The sequence below is a fragment of the Canis lupus genome, chromosome 17 (genome assembly GCF_011100685.1).
Source record: "Canis lupus familiaris isolate Mischka breed German Shepherd chromosome 17, alternate assembly UU_Cfam_GSD_1.0, whole genome shotgun sequence".
Taxonomy (NCBI): domain Eukaryota; kingdom Metazoa; phylum Chordata; class Mammalia; order Carnivora; family Canidae; genus Canis; species Canis lupus.
In genome coordinates, this window is record NC_049238.1 from 64727378 (window position 1) to 64748577 (window position 21200).

The 21200-nt window shown below is 45.1% G+C and overlaps 1 protein-coding gene and 1 long non-coding RNA gene across 6 annotated transcripts in view; both read left to right on the forward strand.

Moving 5' to 3' along the window:
* OVGP1 (oviductal glycoprotein 1) overlaps window positions 1-20916 on the forward strand; it is a 28945-nt gene extending 8029 nt beyond the window's left edge. The window contains exons 7-17 of one of the 5 annotated variants that reach the window (XR_005372805.1): window positions 8340-8369; window positions 8787-8991; window positions 9986-10042; window positions 10276-10441; window positions 10898-11022; window positions 12682-12790; window positions 12881-13066; window positions 14607-14723; window positions 16600-16616; window positions 18025-18160; window positions 19258-19397. Coding sequence is in view for 1 of the 5 variants with exons in the window: in XM_038562387.1 (XP_038418315.1) it covers window positions 8340-8369; window positions 8787-8991; window positions 9986-10042; window positions 10276-10441; window positions 10898-11022; window positions 12682-12790; window positions 12881-13066; window positions 14607-14723; window positions 18025-18160; window positions 19258-19643 (1517 nt within the window). In the remaining 4 variants the exon portion in view is untranslated. Of the gene's footprint in view, window positions 1-8339; window positions 8370-8786; window positions 8992-9985; window positions 10043-10275; window positions 10442-10897; window positions 11023-12681; window positions 12791-12880; window positions 13067-14606; window positions 14724-15930; window positions 16213-16599; window positions 16617-18024; window positions 18161-19257 lie in introns of those variants that run through there. The other 4 variants (XR_005372808.1, XR_005372807.1, XR_005372806.1 and 1 more) reach the window with 4 other exon arrangements.
* LOC119864011 lies at window positions 4-1953 on the forward strand. The gene is made up of 3 exons (XR_005372809.1): window positions 4-143; window positions 1230-1298; window positions 1880-1953. It is a non-coding gene; the product is annotated as an uncharacterized LOC119864011 (long non-coding RNA).
* Window positions 20917-21200: the final 284 nt, after the last annotated feature.

Consider the following 21200-nt stretch of genomic DNA (forward strand, 5'->3'; position numbering starts at 1 on the left):
AGGTAGCCTCTCACACAGCATTTTGACTCTGGGAAGGGGGAGGATGAGAGCACGCTGACCCTGTAAAGCAAAAAGCCCTGGCCACTCCATCTCAGCAGCACACCTGAACATTCTGTAAATTCTGCCAGTGGTGAGGTGGGAAGGTGAGATGATCCAAAAGTGGTTTTAGTTTGATGTGATGACTTTTTTCCGGGTAGATTTGATTTCTGAATGTGTGCCTCAGCTCCTATGTTTTGGGTGCAGCCAGAAGTCAGTGGACCACAACAGAACAAGTGGATTGTTATGTAGAGAATTCTGTTGTAGAGTGGGGGTAGCGCTCATGCGCTCACAGCGATGAGGCTGTACCTGTGATGACATAGTTTGTGGTTAAAATAATAACTACCCCGTTCATTAATTTTCACAACCACCAGTGACTAATTATCCTCATTTTGCAAAAGAAGAAACTGATGCACAGAGTGGTTAGCTTGTGTAAGTCTGAGGGACTAGCATTCAAATCCAGGTCTGGCTGACTCCAGGACCCATGCTCTTACCCACTGTGATGGGCTCCCTGCTTTCTCTAGGTGTTGTGAGTGGGACTGTCTCCCTGGTGAACACCAAGAGTGCAAGGTGTGCCCTCAGCTCAGCTGTGCACTCGTGTGTCACTGGGCTGGTGTTTGCCCCACGCAGGTACTGTCCTTTGTCCCCAAGGGCCTGCTGGATATGAATGGGACAGTGCAAGGGCTTGCTTATGTTTGCAGAGCATTAGCAGATAGATCATTCCTAAAGCAGACAGTGCCATAGCTGAGGTTTCAGAATGCTAAAGATCTCTTAAGACTATAGTCCTAAAGAAAAAAAAAAAAGGCCATAATCCTTTCGTGGGTGATGTGGTTTCTGTCTGCACATGGCTGAACAATGGTCTTGTTCCTGCTCAACACCCAAAAAAGATGAATACTGTGGGCTTCGGAGACTCTGGGTGGGAAACCTGTGTTTCTGTGTTATTGCTAAAGCTGCAAGGAGGGACCAAATGGGGTAGTTAGTTGCCAGGATGATTGTCAACCTGGCTTTGTTGCATTTCCCTCATCTTTCCCTGGAACTTGTAATGTGGACTTGAGTGGTAGCCAGACCTTAACCCAAAGTGAGGAGCAAGACACCTCCTCTGGGTCGCTTTAGGTGGGTTGGGGACTAAACTGGACAGGATTCATCTTGGGACCATGACTTTACCTGTCATAACCCTCCCCTTGCTCTCCTAGAATTCCCTTCCTGGCCACTATCAGTGAGGACTGCTCACTCGCTGTGCTGGACTCAGAGCTTTCTGAGGTGTAAGTCATCAGGAATTGAGGAGAAGAGCTGCGGGTGGCTGTGTCCTTTCTGTTTTCATTAAAGTACACCGAGTGCACTGTCTCACTCAAGGGGACTAGGTGATGGCAGCAGGCTGACACTGACTGTCTCCCTCTTCCTGGGGCTGACTCACAACCAGCTCTGTCCCTGGTCAAGGTGGGGTGTGGTGGCAGGTGGGATTTCCCAGCCTGGTGTTCCAGCTATCCCCCAGAAAGGAGCAGTCTGCCCTCTTCACATACAAGGCACATCCATAAAATGGGCCTGCTGTGGGGTGAAAGGCAGCAGAGTACTGGAATTATACTTCCTCCTTCGCTTGGATTTGCTCTCTGATCCTGGCCCATGTTACTACCCTTCTCTAGCCACCACTTTTATATGGAATTAGGGCACGGGACTGAGTAAAAGATGAGGTTCTCTGTGGATAACCACATTGCCATGCATTTGGTGAAGTTCGTGTAGCACATCTAGAAAGGTGTCCTGGTTGTGTTGGATTCTCTCTCCTTTCCACCTTTGCTTTTTCCTCTTGTCTCTCACTATGTCCAAACTTTCCTTTTTTCTCTTTTAGGTTTAGAAGCCAAGCCCACAGAGACTTTGTGAGAGACGCTACGTGGTCCCCGCTCAATCACTCTCTCCTTACCACAGTGGGCTGGGACCATCAGGTCATCCACCACATCCTGCCCACAGAGCCTCTTGCAGCCCTTGGACCTAAGAGTGTTTCTGAATAGATTGGATTTAAGACAAAAAGCAAATCCCCCATGAGTACCCACTCCCTTTGCCCCTGCCCTGTCAGCCTGTGAGACCACACAGGAGCCTTACAGTATGCTCTGCACTAGATCTGGGCAGTCAATAGGCATTGTCTCTCAGCCTGAGGGAGACTGAATTCTGGGATCCTATAGTCATAGGAAAGAAAAACTTTCTTAAAATTGGATATGTAGGTATGTCTGAGTGTGTGTGTGTGTGTAGATACATAGTTTTTGGTGGTGGGAGGGAATTAAGTCCATCTTACATCTTTCCCAAGCTCTCCCCCCTACCAGAAACAAAAACAAAAAAAAGTTCACAAAAGATTTTATGCTTCCTATGTAGCTGTGTATGAGAAATTAGCCGTGACTGGATGAGGTATGGGATGTGGGCATCCCTGGATTCTTGGAGGCAGCTATATATACTACTCATGGAGATGGGAGCAACTTTATTTTTTATAGAACTTAATCTGCCTTCCTCATGGCATGCTTCCATTCACAAAAATCCTGCTTAGCTTACCTCAAGGAAGAGTCAGGACACTCATCATAGTTTTGCACATCTCTTTGCCATTAAACAGAGTCAAAAATGCATTTTTCTGGCTTCTCAAAATTTTGGCTGGTGCCTGTGTAATGCTCCCCCTCCACTCCCTGCCCATGGAATTGTATATATGAAAGATGAGTGTCATAGATGCCATGGAAAAAAGTTGGGATGATGGAGAGCTTAAAATTCAGTTAAGTTAAAAACTGACACAGACTTGCAGAAAAATGTCAGCCATGTTTCCCACTGAAAAACAGCTTGAGGCCTGACTCTCCTGGCCTCTGGATCCCATTCTCTGGACATAGGAAGTCTGAATGCTGTTTCTGTGGACTCTGAAGATTTTATAAAGTGCAGCATCAGAAAATCAAAAATACTTTTTGGTGAGATAAAAAGCTTAGGCTTTGTTGGCCTGTCTTTTGAAGTGTGTGTTATCTCACTATGTGAGGCATCAGGGTATCAATCATGGCCCAGGATTTGTGTGTGTGCTTCCCTAGCCCCTTAAGAGTAGCTAGATGGGATTTAAATATTGGGTTGGTGGACTGGCTATTGCCAGAAGTCCTGGTCAGTTATTGATTATGAAACTAAATACAATCAATTATGTACTTTGGTGCTTTGCAAGTTTAGCTCAGCTGCAGTCACATGAAACCGGGCAGTTTGAAGGAATATGGACAGAATATTTTAAGTAAAGCTTCCATGCTTCACCCTTGCCAAACATGAGCTCTGTTGTCACAATGACCCCAAGTAAAAACATTGGAATTTGTAGTCATGTGATTACTGGGTTTGGGGTAAGGTGGGAAGAAAGCCTTCACTGTTCTTAACAGTAACTTCTTAGAGGGTAATAGGGGTGGGTTCTTCACAGAGATAAACTTCACAAAGTTGTAATGGCTTAGAGAAAGTGAGGAGGGATGGGGTGGGTAGGAACTAAATTTGCCCAGTCCTTTTCCTCCTGCACTTGAATGATGGAGAAGAAAGCAGTGAAGTGAGAACCCAAGGAAATGTCTGTATCAAGGTGGTTAAAATGACAGCAAAGAGGAAAAACCTAGTTTTTGAAAACTCACATTATCTTACTGTTAAAAAAAAAAAAGTTGGTTTGGATTCAGATCTGTGCCAATGAGAGTAATTACATCTATGCCACCAAGACATTTGCAAATATGATCAAAATCACCATACCAGGTAGGAATTGGCCATGGGCACATAGGCATTACTTGATTTACCATCACATCATAGCAGCAAAATAACCAAATAGTACTACCTTTATTTATTAAAATAATTCTTTCTTGAATTGTCTCATTTTTTAAACAATATGAAATTAGGGTTGTAGGGATATTATACACTTTTCAATACACATTAATTTTAAATCCTGCACAACCAAAAATTGTCACGTATCAAATATTGGGAAACTGCCATATCTATCCCATTTGGTTTTTTTAAAAGATTTATTTTAAGTAAACTGCACACCACACATGGGGCTTGAATTTACAACCCTGAGGTCAAGAGTCTCACGTTCTACCTACTGAGCCAGCCAGCTGCCCCTATTCATTTTAAAGATTAAAATGGGTAAAGATCTTTCAAGTTTTGCCAATCTGTAGTCAACTGTCTTTGGACTCTAGATTCAACCAATTGATTTTGTTTAGGTCATACTTGTCCAATTTGCACATGAGTATCATGAAAGATTTGGCCGAATGCTTTGTTAAAACCAAAGTATTTCAACTCTGATCTTGCCATCTATCTAGTTGAGTATTGTAAAATACAGCAGGGGTGCACTACTGTAGGCCACTTCTTCAGGAAGCCAAATAAAAGACATTTGTAAATGTCTTCTCATGAGAACAAGCTAAGCACTAGGGAGGAGTATTTTCAAATATCTGGGTGGGTGTGTAAAATATATAACAATAGTTGTATTTTCTGACACTGAGAGCTCCAGGGTTGAGAGCAGACAGAGTGACCTGGCAAAATGACTGAACATAACCCTCATTCAGCATTTACTATTCATCATCTGCTATACACATGGAGTCACAGTTGCCATCCTTGGCATGGTCATCGCTGACCGAAGCAGAGGTTCTATCGTGGTGTTCTCTTTATCTTCCATCATCCCAGGGCATGGAATGGAATGGTTAGGTCTGAGATCCAGCCTTACCCACTGTAGCAAACTAGGATCCCAGAGGACTGACCCAGGTGCAGATGACAGTTCAGACTGACAAGCAATTTTAACTGTGCTGGGGACAGCATTAAGAACTAGTGCTGGCCATGAATCTCACATATATGAATCCTAGAGTGCAGTCTCTGGTATTAAATTAAAAACCTAGTTGCACCATTGAGGTATGTGGGTTGAACATGTTCAACTGTTCTGAGTTACATAATGTGAAAATAAGGATTATCAAGTTTTGATAATCTGAAAATGGGCATTTTTTTTTGTTAAAGGTCAATGCGATAATGTATTTTCACGCAAAACAATGGAAAGCTTCTCTCATTCCAGCATCACACATTCTGTTAGCTGTGTCAGTGCAGACAAAATCTGCCCTAATCCAGCATTTCCCAAAATGGAGTCCAGAGAATTTTTTCTTACAACAAGCTCAACAGGAAAAGAATTACAAGGCCAAGAAGTAGAAAAATTCTAAGCTAATCAATATCATATTTGTTTACCACTAGAGTTTCCAGAAGTGTAGTACACTGAGGGGTGCATTTTGAATCTTTCTGAAGACAGAAAGAGTATGGAGTATTTTCCAGATTTGGGGCACAGGACCCTTTTTAATCTAGGGGCCATTTGCTATATTGTCTCAATTCTAAAATGTATATTTCTTTCATATTTTAATGTTTCCGATGTTAGGGCTATCTTAAAATCCAATGTACATTTAACAGAGAAATAAAATTATTCTAAAATTGAAAAAAAAAAGAACTAGTGCTGGGCAGGAGTTGGGATGGAAGGGCACAAACCTAGTGGGAAATCTCAGTGATATGGAATCTGGGGGACAGGAGGCAGCATGAGGGGAAGCTTATGAGTCGAGAGAGGTAGGCATTCACTTCAAGGGGGTCTTAAAAGATAGGCAACAAGGGCTCCAGGTGACTGGCAAGACTGAATCAGGACCCAGGCTGTGGGGAACAACTGTAGTGCCTATAGTTTACAGAACAGGAAGAGAAATTAATGTAAAGACCCGTTAACAACAATTAGGTGACTCAGGCTAGGAACCGGAAAACCCCACTAAAAGCACAGTCATTAGTGTTAGAAACCAGACCAGGGGAAATGTAACCAGTGGCACAAGTTGTTGCCCAGCCTGACCCATTGTTGCTCAAGAGGCTTGCTTGATCGTCTCCTGATGCAAGGTACTCTTAGCCCAAGGAATGGAATGTGACACTGGGCGTGCAAGTAGGACTCAAGTGGCCCCAGGATTGGTGCACAGTAAGAGTTGGATCTCAAGTCTGTTTAGCAGCAAAACTCCTATTTTCCCCACTGCCCCTATCCAGGAGAGATGAGAGACACATACTTCTCCAGGAGGGAGACATACACTAGCTCTTGAGTATATGATCAGTCTGTTCACTAGAAGCCCCCTGAGAGCAGAAACTATGTCTTGCTCACCGTTGTATCTAGAGTGCCTAGCAGGGCCTGGCATATGCTCAACAAATACTCATTTAGTACTTAAAGGAAGCAAAGATGGATGAACAAATGGAACAGTATTTTTAGGTGGGGTATTACCATCGGGCTTGCCTAGGGTTTTACTGAAATAGCCTTTGTGTAACCATTCTATACCATTTAATGCTTTTATCACATGATATCACAGCAATCTGATTAAAAAACGATTTTTATGATTTCTTCATACCAGAAGTGATGTAAATTCCACCACTAGTCATTATACTTCCCTGTGTCATTTATTATATTGACATCTAGTTAGTCCCTCAGTGTCATGTGGACTAGGTGAGCTCTCAGTCTTCTGAGAAGATGGGCACCCAGTTTCTAGTCCTTCATGATTGAGACTCAAACCCTGAAATGTGGGACCTACTCATGATCTGAGATCCTCTGTAGCAGAAAAAGAACATTGATAAAATGTTCATAAAACATTTCCTGCCATAAAAGCATCTGGCTACAGATCTATTTTGTTTATTCATATTGTATTTTTAAAATATTGGCCCTCAGGTATCCAGAATTATACTCCTTATGTTCCTTAGGTTCGTAACACATTCTAGCCCTGGCTCATTCATATACTGGCTCAAACATTCTCGACTCCCACAACAAATCAGATTTTTGTCTTCTCTTGAGAAGTTGAGACATCTTCCAATATGAGGTCTATTCCACTACATGGCAGCCATTGGTGACTACTTGGAGTGCAGTCCCTGCTCTGTTGTCTCCTGACCAAGAGGCTTTGTGTTAGTTGGTGTGTATCACTGGGCTTGAACTATTCTTCTAATGAAGTGGAGAGTGAGCTATTCTACTGTGTCCACTTCACTCATTTATGTTACCTGAACGTTACCTGCCTGGCAAGTGTCAGCACGTGAGTTTGAGAACCTCACTCTGTGGGGCAACTCTATTGGCGTCCTTAGTAACAGCTACTATTTACTGAGCCCGTATGACACACAAAGTCCTGAACTAACCATTTTTCATACATTATCTTTTCAATTTCTATAAAACCTTATGAGGTGAGTATGAGCTGTTATCTCTATTTTACAAGTATGGAAGCTGCAGCTCAAAGATCTAAGTAACGCCCACAATTATAAAACTTCTGACTGATGACACTGAGATTCAAACCTTAGCCTGTCTAGGTCCAAAGCTGGAACTTCTATCCTTTATATTACGCTGCTTCCCTAACCAATAGCCTGATAACAGTGGAATTACTGCCTCCATACAGGATTTACTCTTCATACTCAGTCCATGGGAGGCAAATACCAGGAATAGAGCTGAGCACTGCCCTGCCCTCGCCATGGCCCTTGGCGACATCCACCGTGTGCCAGTATCAGATCAAGCTATTTCTTTGTTGGCTCTGAAAGCTTCAGCTCTGCTGGAGAGGGAGGATGGGAGGTGCTAGGGTCACTGTGACTCGGGCCCATTAATCACTGACCCGGCTTTTGTGTCTGTCTGGGCTGTGCCAGCACTGTCCCAGGGCTGTGCCCAGGGAAGCTCCTATAAAGAGGCTCGAGCCCTAGCCTTGCAGCTCTCAGACCTTTGAGATGGGCAGGCTGTTGCTGTGGGTCGGTGAGTGTGGCAGGTCCCAGCCCCCACAATACCAGGCTTCCAACATTTGTCACCTCTCGAGTACCTGAGAAGCAGCAGGATTGGATTAGGTGGAGGTGGGATGGGACAGAGTGAAGGACCGGAGAGGCTCAGGCAGGAGTGATCTGAGCAGTGGTCCTCAAATCCAGCTGCCCATTAAATATCTCTATTCCCAGTTCCTACCTTGAACCAGTAAAGTCAGAATCTCTAGGGGAGGAGCCAGAACATCACTACTTGTTATACTTGTTGCCGGGGTGAGAACCACTGGCCTAGAGCTTTTGCTAGAACTTCTATGTTATCTTGTCCCAGTGATAACCATGTGTGTATCCATATGGTGTTTATTGGGGTGAATAGGAGCCTCGATAGATCTGGCTCTACTGGCTCCACTTAGAAAAGAGGAAACAAGTGAACAGAGCGTGTCTCCATTTGTGCGTCTGTGTCTGGCTCTGGGGCTCAGTTGGCTGGTGCACCGGTGAACGGGAGGGGGGCTGGGGCACGTCACTCTGGGTGTGCATGTGAATCTGAGTGTGACTCCATCCTGTGTTTCCTGCAGGGCTGCTTCTTGTGCTGAAACACCATGATGGTAAGGAAATTGCATCCTCCTCTCCAGAGCCAGGGAGAGCCCTCTTTGGCTGGGACGCGCTCTGTGTTGAGTACCTCCTGCAGCTCCTCCCTGCCCTGCTCCTGTGTCAGGGATCATTGATCTGCTGCAGTTCAGCGGAGGATTTTCAGTCATGTGTGCCCTGTGTCGCTCTGTGTGCCATGATCCAGAGTTGAGGATCCGTTCTGATCAGGATTCCAGAAGGCATTCTTTTCCCTCTGGGGTGTTGGCAGTAGGGGCAGAGGGGGGACCCGACCTCAGTGTAGCTTTGGGCTGTGTTTGTAAGGGGGATGTTATGGTGGCCTGGCCACCTGGGCTGTGTTCACAGCTGTCTGTGGAAGCCAGAGCTCCAACTCCTCCCTTGGTTTGTGCTAGCTGACCTGTGTTCTCCCTTGCCAGGCGCAGCCCACAAACTGGTGTGTTATTTTGCCAGCTGGGCACAGAGTCGCCCTGGGCCTGCCTCCGTCTTGCCCCATGACCTGGACCCCTTTCTCTGCACCCACCTGATCTTTGCCTTTGCCACCATGGAAAACAATCAGATTGTTGCTATGACTTCCCAGAAAGGGAAAATTGTCTACCCAGAGTTCAACAAGCTCAAGGAGAGGTGTGTTCATACTGCATGTGGGGATCGTATTTTCAGATTTTACAGACAGAAGAAAATTAATCCTATTTCTCTTGTTACTCATCAACTTTCTTCTGATTCTTCTGGCCCTAACCTCCTCTCAAGGTCCCTCGGGAGCATCCCTGCCTGAGAACTCCCCATTGAATAACACTCTGAGCTCATTCTTGCCTCCTTGCCCTTGTGAGGTCTTTGTTGCCTCTGCCTGGCAACCCTCAACTTACCCTTCAAGCCAGTGGGGGGTGGAGTTCATGTACTAATGCTGTTAGAATGCTTCAAGGAGAGCCTGCATATCACAACTGCTAGTGTCTTTATCACCATTTGTCACCTGCATCCCCCAGGCAATGAGCCCCGCAAGGGAAGGAGCAGGGTCTCCAATATGTTTGTACACCAGTGGCTAGGTGAATGCTTTGCACACAATTGGTGCTCAGTAAGTGCTTGCTTAGATATTCCTGACACCAGAACTCCTGGGTTCTCTCCCTGTCCGAGGGGAGGTCTGCCATTACGTTAGTGGTTATAGACGGTCAAGGTAAAAATCCTTGTCATTAGAACACAAGCTCCCTGAGAGCAAGGAGCTTGTCTGTCTCGCTCTCTGTTCTATCTCAATCAAGCACCTAAAGCAGTCAATGGCATGTAGTAATTGCTCAATAAATATTTGTCAACTAAGAAAACAGTGAAGAGAAATATTTTAGATTACTTCTCTCTTTTCCTCTACATGGGAGCATCACAGGGATGTAGGGGAGTTTTGTGGACTCTGGACAGCTGGTGGGGGGAGTGGGTCCCAGGTTGTGATGATCCATGGCTTGATTACTAGACCCTCTTTTCCTTTCTTTTATTCCAGGTATTTTGCTCTGCTCTTCTCTCTTCCTCCCTCCACCTGCCTTCCCCTTTCACTTCTCTCCTCCCCCACACTTTCCGCTGTTCCCCAGGGACCCACTGGAATGGGGACCAGCTCATCTCCCTCTATCTCACATCATAGGAATAGGGAGCTGAGAACACTGCTGTCCATCGGTGGCTGGGACTTTGGCACATCCAAGTGAGACTCTGCAGCCCCTCCCTGCTGCTTGAATTCCCCAATCCCGGTCCCCATTGCTGGGAGGGGCTTCTAAGAAGGGTTGAGGGATTCCAAGGCCTGCCCTCCTTTCCTCCGGCCATACCTGTGTGCCCTCCACAGGGCACAAACCCAGGGGTTGTGTGGAGGTTGTGGTTCTGCAGGAACCGCAGACCTTGCCTCACTTCCTTCCTTGCCTCACCCGGGGTCTCCTGCAGGTTCACCACTATGCTGTCCACATTATCCAACCGGAAAAAGTTTATCAATTCAGTTATATTGTTACTGAGGACATATAATTTTGATGGTCTGGACCTCTTCTTCTTGTACCCTGGACTAAGAGGCAGCCCCATGAGTGATCGGCGGACTTTTCTCCTCTTAATCAAAGTAAGGCCAAGTTTCACAGTACCAGGACCCTGCAGTGATTCTGTTTTTTAAAATCATATCTGGGCTCATGGCATAAGAAAAGCAGAATGTTCTTTTACTGCCATCAAACTAGAAGTGTCAGGCAAAAGAGCAGGAGTCTTGTGGTATCTCTTTCTGTCACATCCAGGTCCTGCTCCAGCCCTGTGGCCCAAGTGACACCTCCTCTGCACAAGGTCCTGGCCTCCCCCAGGCAGGCAGTCTGCAACGTGTGCTCCTGACCTTGCCTGCCACCCCTCTACCCCTCCATTCAGTCACTTACCACATTGGCTCAAGACCATCTCTTCAGGAGCCTGGGGCAGGGCCCCTGTCTGACTCACCTCTGTGTCCTCAGAGCTCCGTAAATAAAGCTTTCCTGGATGATCCTTTCATTCCCTGACTGTTTGGTCTGTGTCTCAGCATCTACCTCTTTCTTGGCAGGAGCTCCTCTTTGCCTTCCAGAATGAGGTGAAGCTTGACACGCGCCCAAGGCTGCTGCTCTCTGCTGCTGTCTCTGGGGACCCATACATCATACAAATAGCTTATGATGTTCACCTTCTAGGAAAGTGAGTGGGTCTGCCTGATGGGACAGGATGTTGGAGGGGAGGGAGCAGATCACGCTCAGGACCACAGCACTGCCTAAGCATTGCCTGTGAGCTCTCCTTGTAAGGGTGCCAGGTGAGGAGTGTGGGTGGGGACAAGGGTTAGTTCCACATAGCCTAGGCTTTCTCTAGGAGATCAGAGGGAGGTGTAGAACCAGTCCTCACAGCCCCATCATCTCAGGTAGGGTGTTCCGCAAAGCCCTTTGCTGGGTCTCACGGGAAAGTGCACCACAGGCCTGGCCTCTGCTGCCCCAGGGGATAGCTGTAGACAAACATTGTGCAGCATGTGGCTGGCATCAGAGAAGCAGATGAGTAATCAGCCACTGCCACAAAAACAAAAATAGGAATGCCCAGGCCGGCCCAGCTATCCAAGCATGGGTCTCTGTACAAAAGTTACAAAGAATAGCTCCTAACTCACTCTTTCTGGACATACCAGGTCTGGGCTAATTCCCTCAAACCTCAGAAATTGAGTATTTACAAATGAGGAGCCGAGGCTCCATGCAGAACAAAAGAGAAGATGGGGTGTTTCTGTGTGATTACACCAGGGAGCCCGGTTTCAGTGCGCAGGGGACACAGGGGAGATACCCTATGGGGCCTAGAGTTTGACAGCACTGGTCTTGATAGCCAGGCAAGATTGAGGGAGTCTGGCCGTCAGCCAGCTGGGTGACCTTAGGCAAGTTAGTGAGCCTGTCAGAGGCCCAATGTCTTCAGCTCTAAAATGGTACCAGATTAAAATTAAATGGTGGAATCCTTGTACACCTTTACGCCTGTGACCCGGGAAGTGCTTACTTACACTTTTTCATTCTGAAAGTGTTCTGGAAGACATGGTTTCATTGGTGCCTTGAATGGTGGAAGGACAGAAGCTCTTTGGCTGCTGTGGGGCAGCACTGCCTTCTTCACGACAATTTATGCAACCTCTGTTAGCACTTATGTCAGGCATAAATGTGTTTCTTGGTTTTTTTTTTTTAAGATTTTTGTTTATTTATTCATGAGAGACACAGAGAGAAAGAGAGGCAGAGACACAGGCAGAGGGAGAAGCAGGCTCCATGCGGGGAGCCTGACATGCGTCTCGATCCTGGGACCCCAGGATCGTGCCCTCGGCCAAAGCCAGGTGGTAAACTGCTCAGTCACCCAGGGATACCATGAATCCCATGAATAAATTGTTTCTTTAAAAAAAATTTTTTTTAAAGATTTTTATTTGAGAAAGAGAAAGCACAAGTTGGGATGGGGCAGAGGGAGGAAGGAGAAGCAGACTCCCCACTGAGGGCAAAGCCCATTACAGGGCTTGATCTTAGGACCCTGAGATCATGACCTGAGCTGAAGGCAGACGCTCAAACAATTGAGCCACCCATGTACCCCATGAATGTATTTTCTTGTCTGGCTCTTGCCTCCTTCCATGGAAGCTCTCAAGATGGCATGGGTCCTAATGCACGGTGATCCCTAACTAAGAGTTTGCTGTGGTGGCAGCAAAGTAGATGGCACAGAGGGGCAGGCAGGCTGGGCTGAAATGGGAGGGAAATTTGGGTGGGTAGTGCACCACTAGTTAGCCAGTTAGTCCTCTGGTGACCTGACTTGAAAATCTAGTTAGCCTAATCTGTGTATCTCCTCCTCCTGCCCTTGCAGACTCCTGGATTTTATCAATGTCTTGTCTTATGACTTTCATGGAAGCTGGGAAAAGTTCACAGGACACAACAGCCCCCTGTTCTCTCTGCCTGGAGACCCCAGCTCTTCGGTAAGGAAAGATCTCAAGGGGCCCAGACACTACCCTGAGCCCAGGCCAGTGGCCCTCAGCAACACGGCGGGGTTTGTGCTCTTCCTGCAGGCATATGCCATGAATTACTGGCGAAAGCTGGGGGCACCCCCAGAGAAGCTCCTCATGGGATTCCCCACCTATGGACGTACCTATCACCTCCTTAAAGCCTCTAAGAATGGGCTGCAGGCCAAAGCTGTGGGACCCGCATCTCCAGGAATGTACACCAAGCACCCTGGTTTCTTGGCTTATTATGAGGTGACAGAAATAGGGACCTCTGTCTATTAGAAGAGCAAGGACAACTGGGCAGAGGCAAGGATGAGGGCTCTGGAGACAGGACAAAGAAGAAGTTTACTAGAGCAAGAGAAATTCACTATCTGAGATGTTTGCTTTTTCTTCAGGGGAAATTATTTGAGTCTTTTGTAAGGGATGATGGGCTGGGTAGAGTCTAAGTGGAAGGGGACTCCTCAAAAGAATCTTAACTGTTATACAAGTCAGTCCTGATTTACTACTCTCTGGCCTAAATAAAAATAACTAATAGTTGAAATATATATAATTTCAAACATTTGCAAAAGTATAAGAATAGTATAAGCTCTTCTTCCTTTCCCCCACTACCACCCATCCCTCACCAGCTTCAGTCACTAGCCACTCCTAGACAATCTTGTTTCATCTTCACCCCCTGACTCCCCTCCCTCCTTCCCACTACTAGGTTATTTTGAAGCAATTCCAAGACATTCCCTACTACAGATTCTTTTTTCTTACCCTAATTCCATTCTCTTATTCTCCATCTCAATGAAGCTTGCTACTGAGTGGAGGAAAGAGACATGGATCCAAGGGGATATAAGAAGTGTAGGGGGTGTGGGAAGGTTTCATGGAGCAGGTAGCTTTAGAGTAGAGCTCCGGAACACAAGAATAATCCTGATGTGCAGGAGCAAGGGAAGGGAAGGGCCTTGCAGGCAGAGGACGACAGGTCCTGAGGCACACAGTGTATGTGGGTGCTGTAGGTAGGAGTAGAGGTACAGTGTCTCCCTAGTCTCTGCTCTGTGCTGGCTGGCTGGAGATGTTTTCCTGCTAATCCTGTGAGGCATGGTTAGGAGTGATGGTGTAGTTGAGATAATATTCTTGAAGGACATTACAGGCCAAGAGAGATACTGATAGAACCTTTAAGGAACAAAGAAAAAAAAAGGAAAATGAAAAGAAGAGAAAAGAAAAGGCCTCAGACAGATTCTGCTACTGGCTTGAATGCTTCTACTTCTTTATGGTGTACAGTTTCCAGCACAAGGCCAGGCACCCAGTAGACACTCAGATGCTCAAGTGATTGTAACAATCCAGTTCTCCATACCTTTGAGAACTTTAAGTTTATTAGAGGTTTGCATGCTAATTGGATAATTACCAAGACTGGGACCTTCATGCTGATTTCTAATGAAGAAAGGAAAGGTTTGCTTATGGTAATTCTTTGGATAAGATACAGGTTTGGTTGAGGTCAGATAGGTTACTGTTAGTAGTGTGGTATCGGCATTATTTAGCAAAGCCTGGTTTGGTTTCTAAGGATGTCAGCCACTCCTTGGTTCTCTCTTTGTATTATGGACATTAGAGAAAGGAACTGTTCTAGTAGAAATTTGTTCAGGAAAAAGAGAAGGTCCTTTGTGAGTAACTTTCCTCTCCCTTTTTGGTCTGCCTCTTCTCACTCCCTGGTGAGGGATCCTTGGATTCTTTACCACCTGGAAAAGAGCCATGTGCCTGCTGGTGTTTCACTCTGTGGCACTTCTCAGAACTAACCTGGTGATCCTCCTGGCAGATTTGCTCCTTTCTCCAGAGAGCGACAAAGCGCTGGATTGATTTTCAGCAGGTCCCATACGCCTACAAGGGGAAGGTATGGGTTGGCTATGATGATGCCAACAGCTTCAGTTCCAAGGTAAGACCTTGGTTCTTTCTTGCTATAGCATATAATTTCCTTCTGGCTTCATGAAGCTTTTACCTGTACAGTCTGTGTGTGTGCATGTGTGTGTGTGTATGTGTGTGTGTGCATGTGGAGGATAAAAAGGTGAGGTTGACTAAATCAGGTGAATCTCAGGCATACCTGACCTACTTGGGGTCTCCTAATTCCATCAATCCAACTAACCCTCTCCTTTTGAAGAGAAGAAATCTCAGTGTTGAGGGTAGAAATTATTTCTCTCAGTTTACACAAATTTTTGGCAACAGTTTCTTCCTTTCTGTTTGGACCAGATAACTTTGTAACAGATAAATATCAATATGAGGTAGATCCTGCTAAGTGTTCCATGAATATCACTGATATGTTTTGGGGTAGAAAGTCAGGGAGGGCTTCCTGAGGCAGGTGAGCAGCAGGAGGAGGTAATGACATGTGGACAGGCTCAGTGTGGGTACTGAAAGCCCATTCAAAGTAGGTTCAAAGAAGAATTTGGATGAGGTAGAGAATTTCTGTCAAGTATAAGAGAAGGCAGTCAAATGCACACTGGTTTGTGGAGGGACTTGAATACTGGTGAAGGTGTTTGGTCCTCTTCGTGCAGGCATTTTAAGGCAAAATCAGGTTTCTGAGCAAGCATATGATCTGCAAGTTTGAAAACTTTAGAACCTAAGTGTGACCACCACGTCCTCTGGTGCAAGCAATGTCGAATGAAGTTGAGTGGGGCAGAGCTCTATAATGAATTAAACCAGAAATGACATACTTTCGTGATTTCTGAAACTTCCTCTGCTCTGGAATCACCTGAGACTTGATAAATGTAGGTCTGGGATCTGCCCCTGACTATTCAGCAGGTCTCAGAAAGAATCTGGAAATTGTTTTTAGTGTGTCCCCATATGGTCCTGCTGTAATCACTTTGGCATTTTAGAAGCTCTGAGGAGCACAAGGTGTGCAGGTAAGATAATGAGAGTCTGGACTAGGTGATTGGAAGAGGAGGTAGTTTTTGAATGAGAAATTTTCAGGACTTGGAAACTGCAAGAGTATCGGGCTTATTAGATAGATATCATAGTCTCCCCTACTGTAGGTGATACAGATAATTTTCCCTGGATTTCTCAGTGTTCCTGCACTGTCTGGGCATTCTGAGCAAAGGAAGCAGACCAGCTCCAATAAAAATAGTAAGCAGCCTTTCCTCCTCCTCCAGAGCCTTTGCTGACTTTCAGAGATTGAACAGGTCCCCTTCCCGGGGAGGATTTGTCTACATTCCAGTGAAGCTCCTAATGTCTCCGGAGAGGATAAGGGTCTGATTTGCCAGCTGTTCTAGATAAGCTCAAGTCTCATGATTTTAGGATCCTTCTCCTGTACTGCAGACCTTGATGCACGTGTGAGTGACTGTCTGGCTTTCGCCATGTTGGATGACATGGGCAACTGGGCAACTGGAACATGGGGACTGAAGTCAAGGTGCCATTTTGACTGTTTTGTTGCTGTGAGTAATGGTCTATTCTCTGACCCAGAGACCGTGTGCACATGTGTGCATGTGTGTGTGCATATGTACACATAAAACTGGAAGGCTAACCTGTTAGTATATGCAGGATAAAAACAGGATCTTCACAGTTTCAGCTGATCTAATTGGGTCCCTCCTTCCTTTTATATCACATTTGGGGAAAATAAATCCCAGAAAGTAGCCAACTGATTTGGCTAAGTCTTGCAGCTATTTGGGTGCATCAATCATGACAGAGAATATGAGCATAGTAGTAATAGGACCAGGACTTGAGTCTAAACCCTGCCATTTAGTTATATCTGAGGTTTTAAAAATCATGGACCAAAGCCTTTGTTTTCTTATCTGTGAAAATGATTTCTCTCTTCTTTGTAGTGTCACTGTGAGATAAGGTATGTGGAAGTGATTTTATTTTATTTTATTAAAGATTTTATTTACTTATTTATTCATGAAAGACACATGGAGAGAGGCAGAGACACAGGCAGAGGGAGAAACAGGCTCCCTGCATGACCCTGATGCGGGACTGGATTCCAGGACCCTAGGATCATGCCCTGAGCCAAAGGCAGATGCTCAACCACTGAGCCACCCAGATGCCCCTGTGGAAGTGATTTTATTTTATTTTTTATTTTTTATTTTTTTATAAATTTATTTTTTATTGGTGTTCAATTTGCCAACATATAGAATAACACCCAATACTCATCCCATCAAGTGCCCCCCTCAGTGCCCGTCACCCAGTCACCCCCATCCCCCACCCACCTCCCCTTCCACCACCCCTAGTTCGTTTCCCAGAGTTAGGAGTCTTTCATGTTCTGTCTACCTTTCTGATATTTCCCACTCATTTTTTTCTCCTTTCCCCTTTATTCCCTTTCACTATTTTTTATATTCCCCAAATGAATGAGACTATATAATGTTTGTCCTTCTCCGATTGACTTATTTCACTCAGCATAATACCCTCCAGTTCCATCCACGTCGAAGCAAATGGTGGGTATTTGTCATTTCTAATGGCTGAGTAATATTCCATTGTATACATAAACCACATCTTCTTTCAAAAGAAGATGTGGTTTATGTGGAAGTGATTTTAAAGTAACATAGCAATATCTATGATTTAGAATGCTTATTGGGGTGATTATCATTGAGATCTTGGTGAGATAGTTTTTAATATTTATGAACATTTACTACATGCAAGGTATTTCTCCAAATGTTTTATATGTAGGGATTCTTAAAAAAAAAAAAACCATTTTTAAAGTTGTGGCAAAATATGCATAACAGAATTTGCTGTTTAACCCATTTTTAGACATCCAGGTCAGTAGCACTAAGCGTGTTCATATTGTTGTATAACTATCACCACCTTCCATCTCTAGAACTGTCTTATCTTCCCAAACTGAAACCCCATCCCCCTCTCCTCCAGCCCCTGGTAATTACTGCTCTGCTTTCCATTGATAGGAATGTGACTACTCCAAGTACCTCCTATGAGTGGAAGCATACAGTATTTGTCCTTTTGTGACTGGCTTCTTTCACTCAGAGTAATGTCTTTGAGATCCATCCATTCTGTAGCATGTCGCATGTAGGAATTCTCTGGACCCTAAAAATTTCGGAAATGTTATTATCTCCTTTTTACATATGAGGCAACTAGACACATAAGGTTTCAAGATCACTCAGCTAGTAAGTTGTAAGGCTAGATTCCAATACAGGCTGTCCTGCTCCTGTAGTGTTTCCTGAGGGTCCATCTTTGGTGTTTTGACATTGTCCCCAATCTGGGGATGCCCAGCATAGCAGGTTGACTGACTACTGCTTTTTCAGGCAATGTTCATAAAGGAAGAGCATTTTGGGGGAGCCATGGTATGGACATTGGACCTGGATGATGCCAAGGGCACTTTCTGTCGCACTGGGCCTTTCCCCCTGGTCCACAAGCTGCATAGTCTCCTGGTGCAGGCTGGTGAGTAGCTATGGCCTGGAACTGGGGTTGGAAGTTGTATAACTAGGGTCTGGCTGGGTACCTTCTGTTCAATCCACAAGCTTTAGTGAAGCAGCATGACATCAAGGTAAGAGAATAAGCTTTGATGTCAGGCCAGTCCATTTTCTTGGTTTAGAGGCATGCTCCATTTGACCCCTCTGAGGTTTGGTTTCCCTATCTGTAAAATGGGAATGATCCTTATACTCATGACATTATTACAAGAACTAAATGAGATAAGGAATGAAAACTACTGGCTCAGAGTTAGTGTTTGATATAGGTCAGTTTATTTCTCTGTTGCTTCCTCCTGCTTTCATGGGACAAGGGCCAGAAGAAGAAGTCAGATTTCTTTTGACATCTCTTTGATAGTAGACACTGCCCTGGTACTTAGGAGATGGAAACTGGCATGCTAGAGCTGAAACATCCTTTGAGATATTTATAACCATCATTTTATGGAAAAAGAAACTGGGACTCTAAAAGCTAACACTGCTAGTCAGGAGGGGAGAGGGGACTCCAACCCAGTTCTTTACAAAATGCTGTTGAGGTTGGCCTCCTTGCCCTCAGCATTGTTGCTGGTGCCTTCTATGATAGGGGACAATGGGGGTTTCTGTTATTAGGCCGTGGGGGCAGCAAGGTCTTGCTGAAGGTATAATCAGTAAGGTCTAAGTGAGGCTTTAAGCATTGCAAACTGGCAGGCTCCCTGGGGCCATTCACCAGCAATGTAGGAAATCTGCTGAGTGCTTATGGGTACCTGGGTTCACGTTAACACAATGAGGTGAGGGGGCAGGGCTTCTATGTGGTAGGATTTTATCTATGCCCACAAGTGGGTGTATTATGAAATCCTTCAATTCTGGATTTTGGGAGCAGGTACTTCAGCCCTGGAGTGGTTGTAGTCCTGCCAGTAATTCATAGGATGGGAAGGAAGCAGTAGGAGTCTCATCCTGTTCTGATTATTTTCTCTAGAGTTCAACTCTTTTCTCCAAAATTTTGTCTCTCAACTGCTATGGATTCTCCAAAAACTGGCCCTGAAAGGCCAACCATAACCAAAGTATTGATCACTGATACGAGGTTTTCATTCCTAGGAGGAAAGTCTACAGCTACTAATATGCATGGAAAGTCTCAAAATACTACTACTACAAGCCACAGAGGTGGAACTGTGAGCCCTACGAGCAAAACTGCATCCTTTGTAAGGCACACTGTGGCTCTGGAAGGGAAGACTGAGACTGTTGGAGAAATGACTGGAAGGGAGACTGTGACCCTTGGAGAAATGACTATGATTTCCATGCAATTATTGACCTCTGTAAAGAAGGATAAGCCCTTTGTAAAGAGGGCAGTAGCCTCAGAAATGATGACTATCCCCTCTGGAAAGATGAAAGTCACTCCTGATGGGCAGACCAAGATTCTTAGAGGAGAGAATTTGACTTCTGAAGTGAACACTGACTCCCTGTTGGGTTATGTTGATCTTTAGATGGAAGCCAAAAGCAAGAGGCCATCCTCCGGCCCTGTCATCTAGCCCCAGGACACATTCCTCCTGTTTTGACAACCCTGTGTTCCCATTAAAGGAAATGATTCCTCTGTCAACTCAATGACCCTTCCAACAAGTGCTCTCTAGAGAAAGAAAAACCCAGGAAACTCTGCTGTGGGTCAAGGAGCCTTAACCTTGTTAAAGGCAGAAGCTGGGGAAAACCCTTGTCTTTTCTTGTAGGTCCCCCAACAGGAGCTGCTTTTACTCAGACATGCATAAACCATTCATGAGTACGAGCAGGCCCCAAAGCTAGTGAGTTCATCTCTTTTCTGTTGAATAAACTGGAAACACAAAAATCTGTCTGAGTTCTCTGGAGTTCTTTTCTTGAAATGACCTGTGCAATGCAATTGTCAGCATCTGCTTTCAAGTTCATTTTCCCCTACTGCTTTTTTGGAAGGAGGAAGTTTGTGTCTAGCCCATGCTGATGTTTCCAGTGTGGATTATGTGCTTCCCTCTCTGCCTTGAAGAACTACTCCCCTCAGTGGTGGTCAGAGCCAGAATCTCTTCCAGGGCAGTTCCCACAATCCTCTTATTTCACTCCTGTGTAACATCTGCTCCCATGAATATGTCAGAACTACTCTTGCCAAGGTAACTGGTAGTGCCCATGCTGTTATTTGCAGTGGCCAAGTCTCAGTTCCAACCTTCCTTGAGGCAGCAGCAATATTGACACACTTGGTCACGCTGTCCTCCTTGACACACTTTCTTCACTGTGCTTCTTGGTTTTGTTTTTACCTGAATGGTCATTCTTTCATAGTGTTCTATACTGACGTCTCTTATTTCTGATCACTTAGGGTAGGGGAGCTCTAAGTCTCTTCTCGGGGTCTCTTTTCTTCTACATTTACATTCGTACTCTTGGTGTTGTCATCTAAGCACATCACTTAGCAGCTATAATATTGTCAAGAGAACAAAAGCACAAAAGAACATCTATAGCATGCTATCTTTCATGTAAGAAGGAAGAGGTTATAAGAAAGTACATGTCTGCTAATTCATGCACAGAGTAATACAGAAAGGATAAACATGGAAATAATGATATTCGGTACCTGTAGGAGTTGAGTGGAGATGGGATTGAAGGAATGGGAGACTGAGGAGAAGGTACAAGGGAAGGAGGGGGTTGACACTTACCTGAGTACTCATATTTGTGTAATTCTGACTTTTAGAACCATGAAAATGCCTCACGTGATCCACAAAAACAAATAAAATCAAACCAAAACTGAAATATAAGGAGTAACAAATGTATTTAACTGTATTGAAAATACAACAGGGACTTGTATTGTTGTCCCTGTTGCTGGCCCTGGGTGGCTCAGTGGTTGAGTGTCTGCCTTTGTCTCAGGTCATGATCCCAGATTCCCTGGTCTGAGTCCCACACTGGGTTCCCCACAGGGAGCCTGCTTCTCCCTCTGTCTGTGTTTCTGCCTCTCTTTCTGTGTCTTTCATAAATAAATAAATAAAGTCTTTTAAAATATATATATATATCGGCAGCCCCGGTGGCTCAGCGGTTTA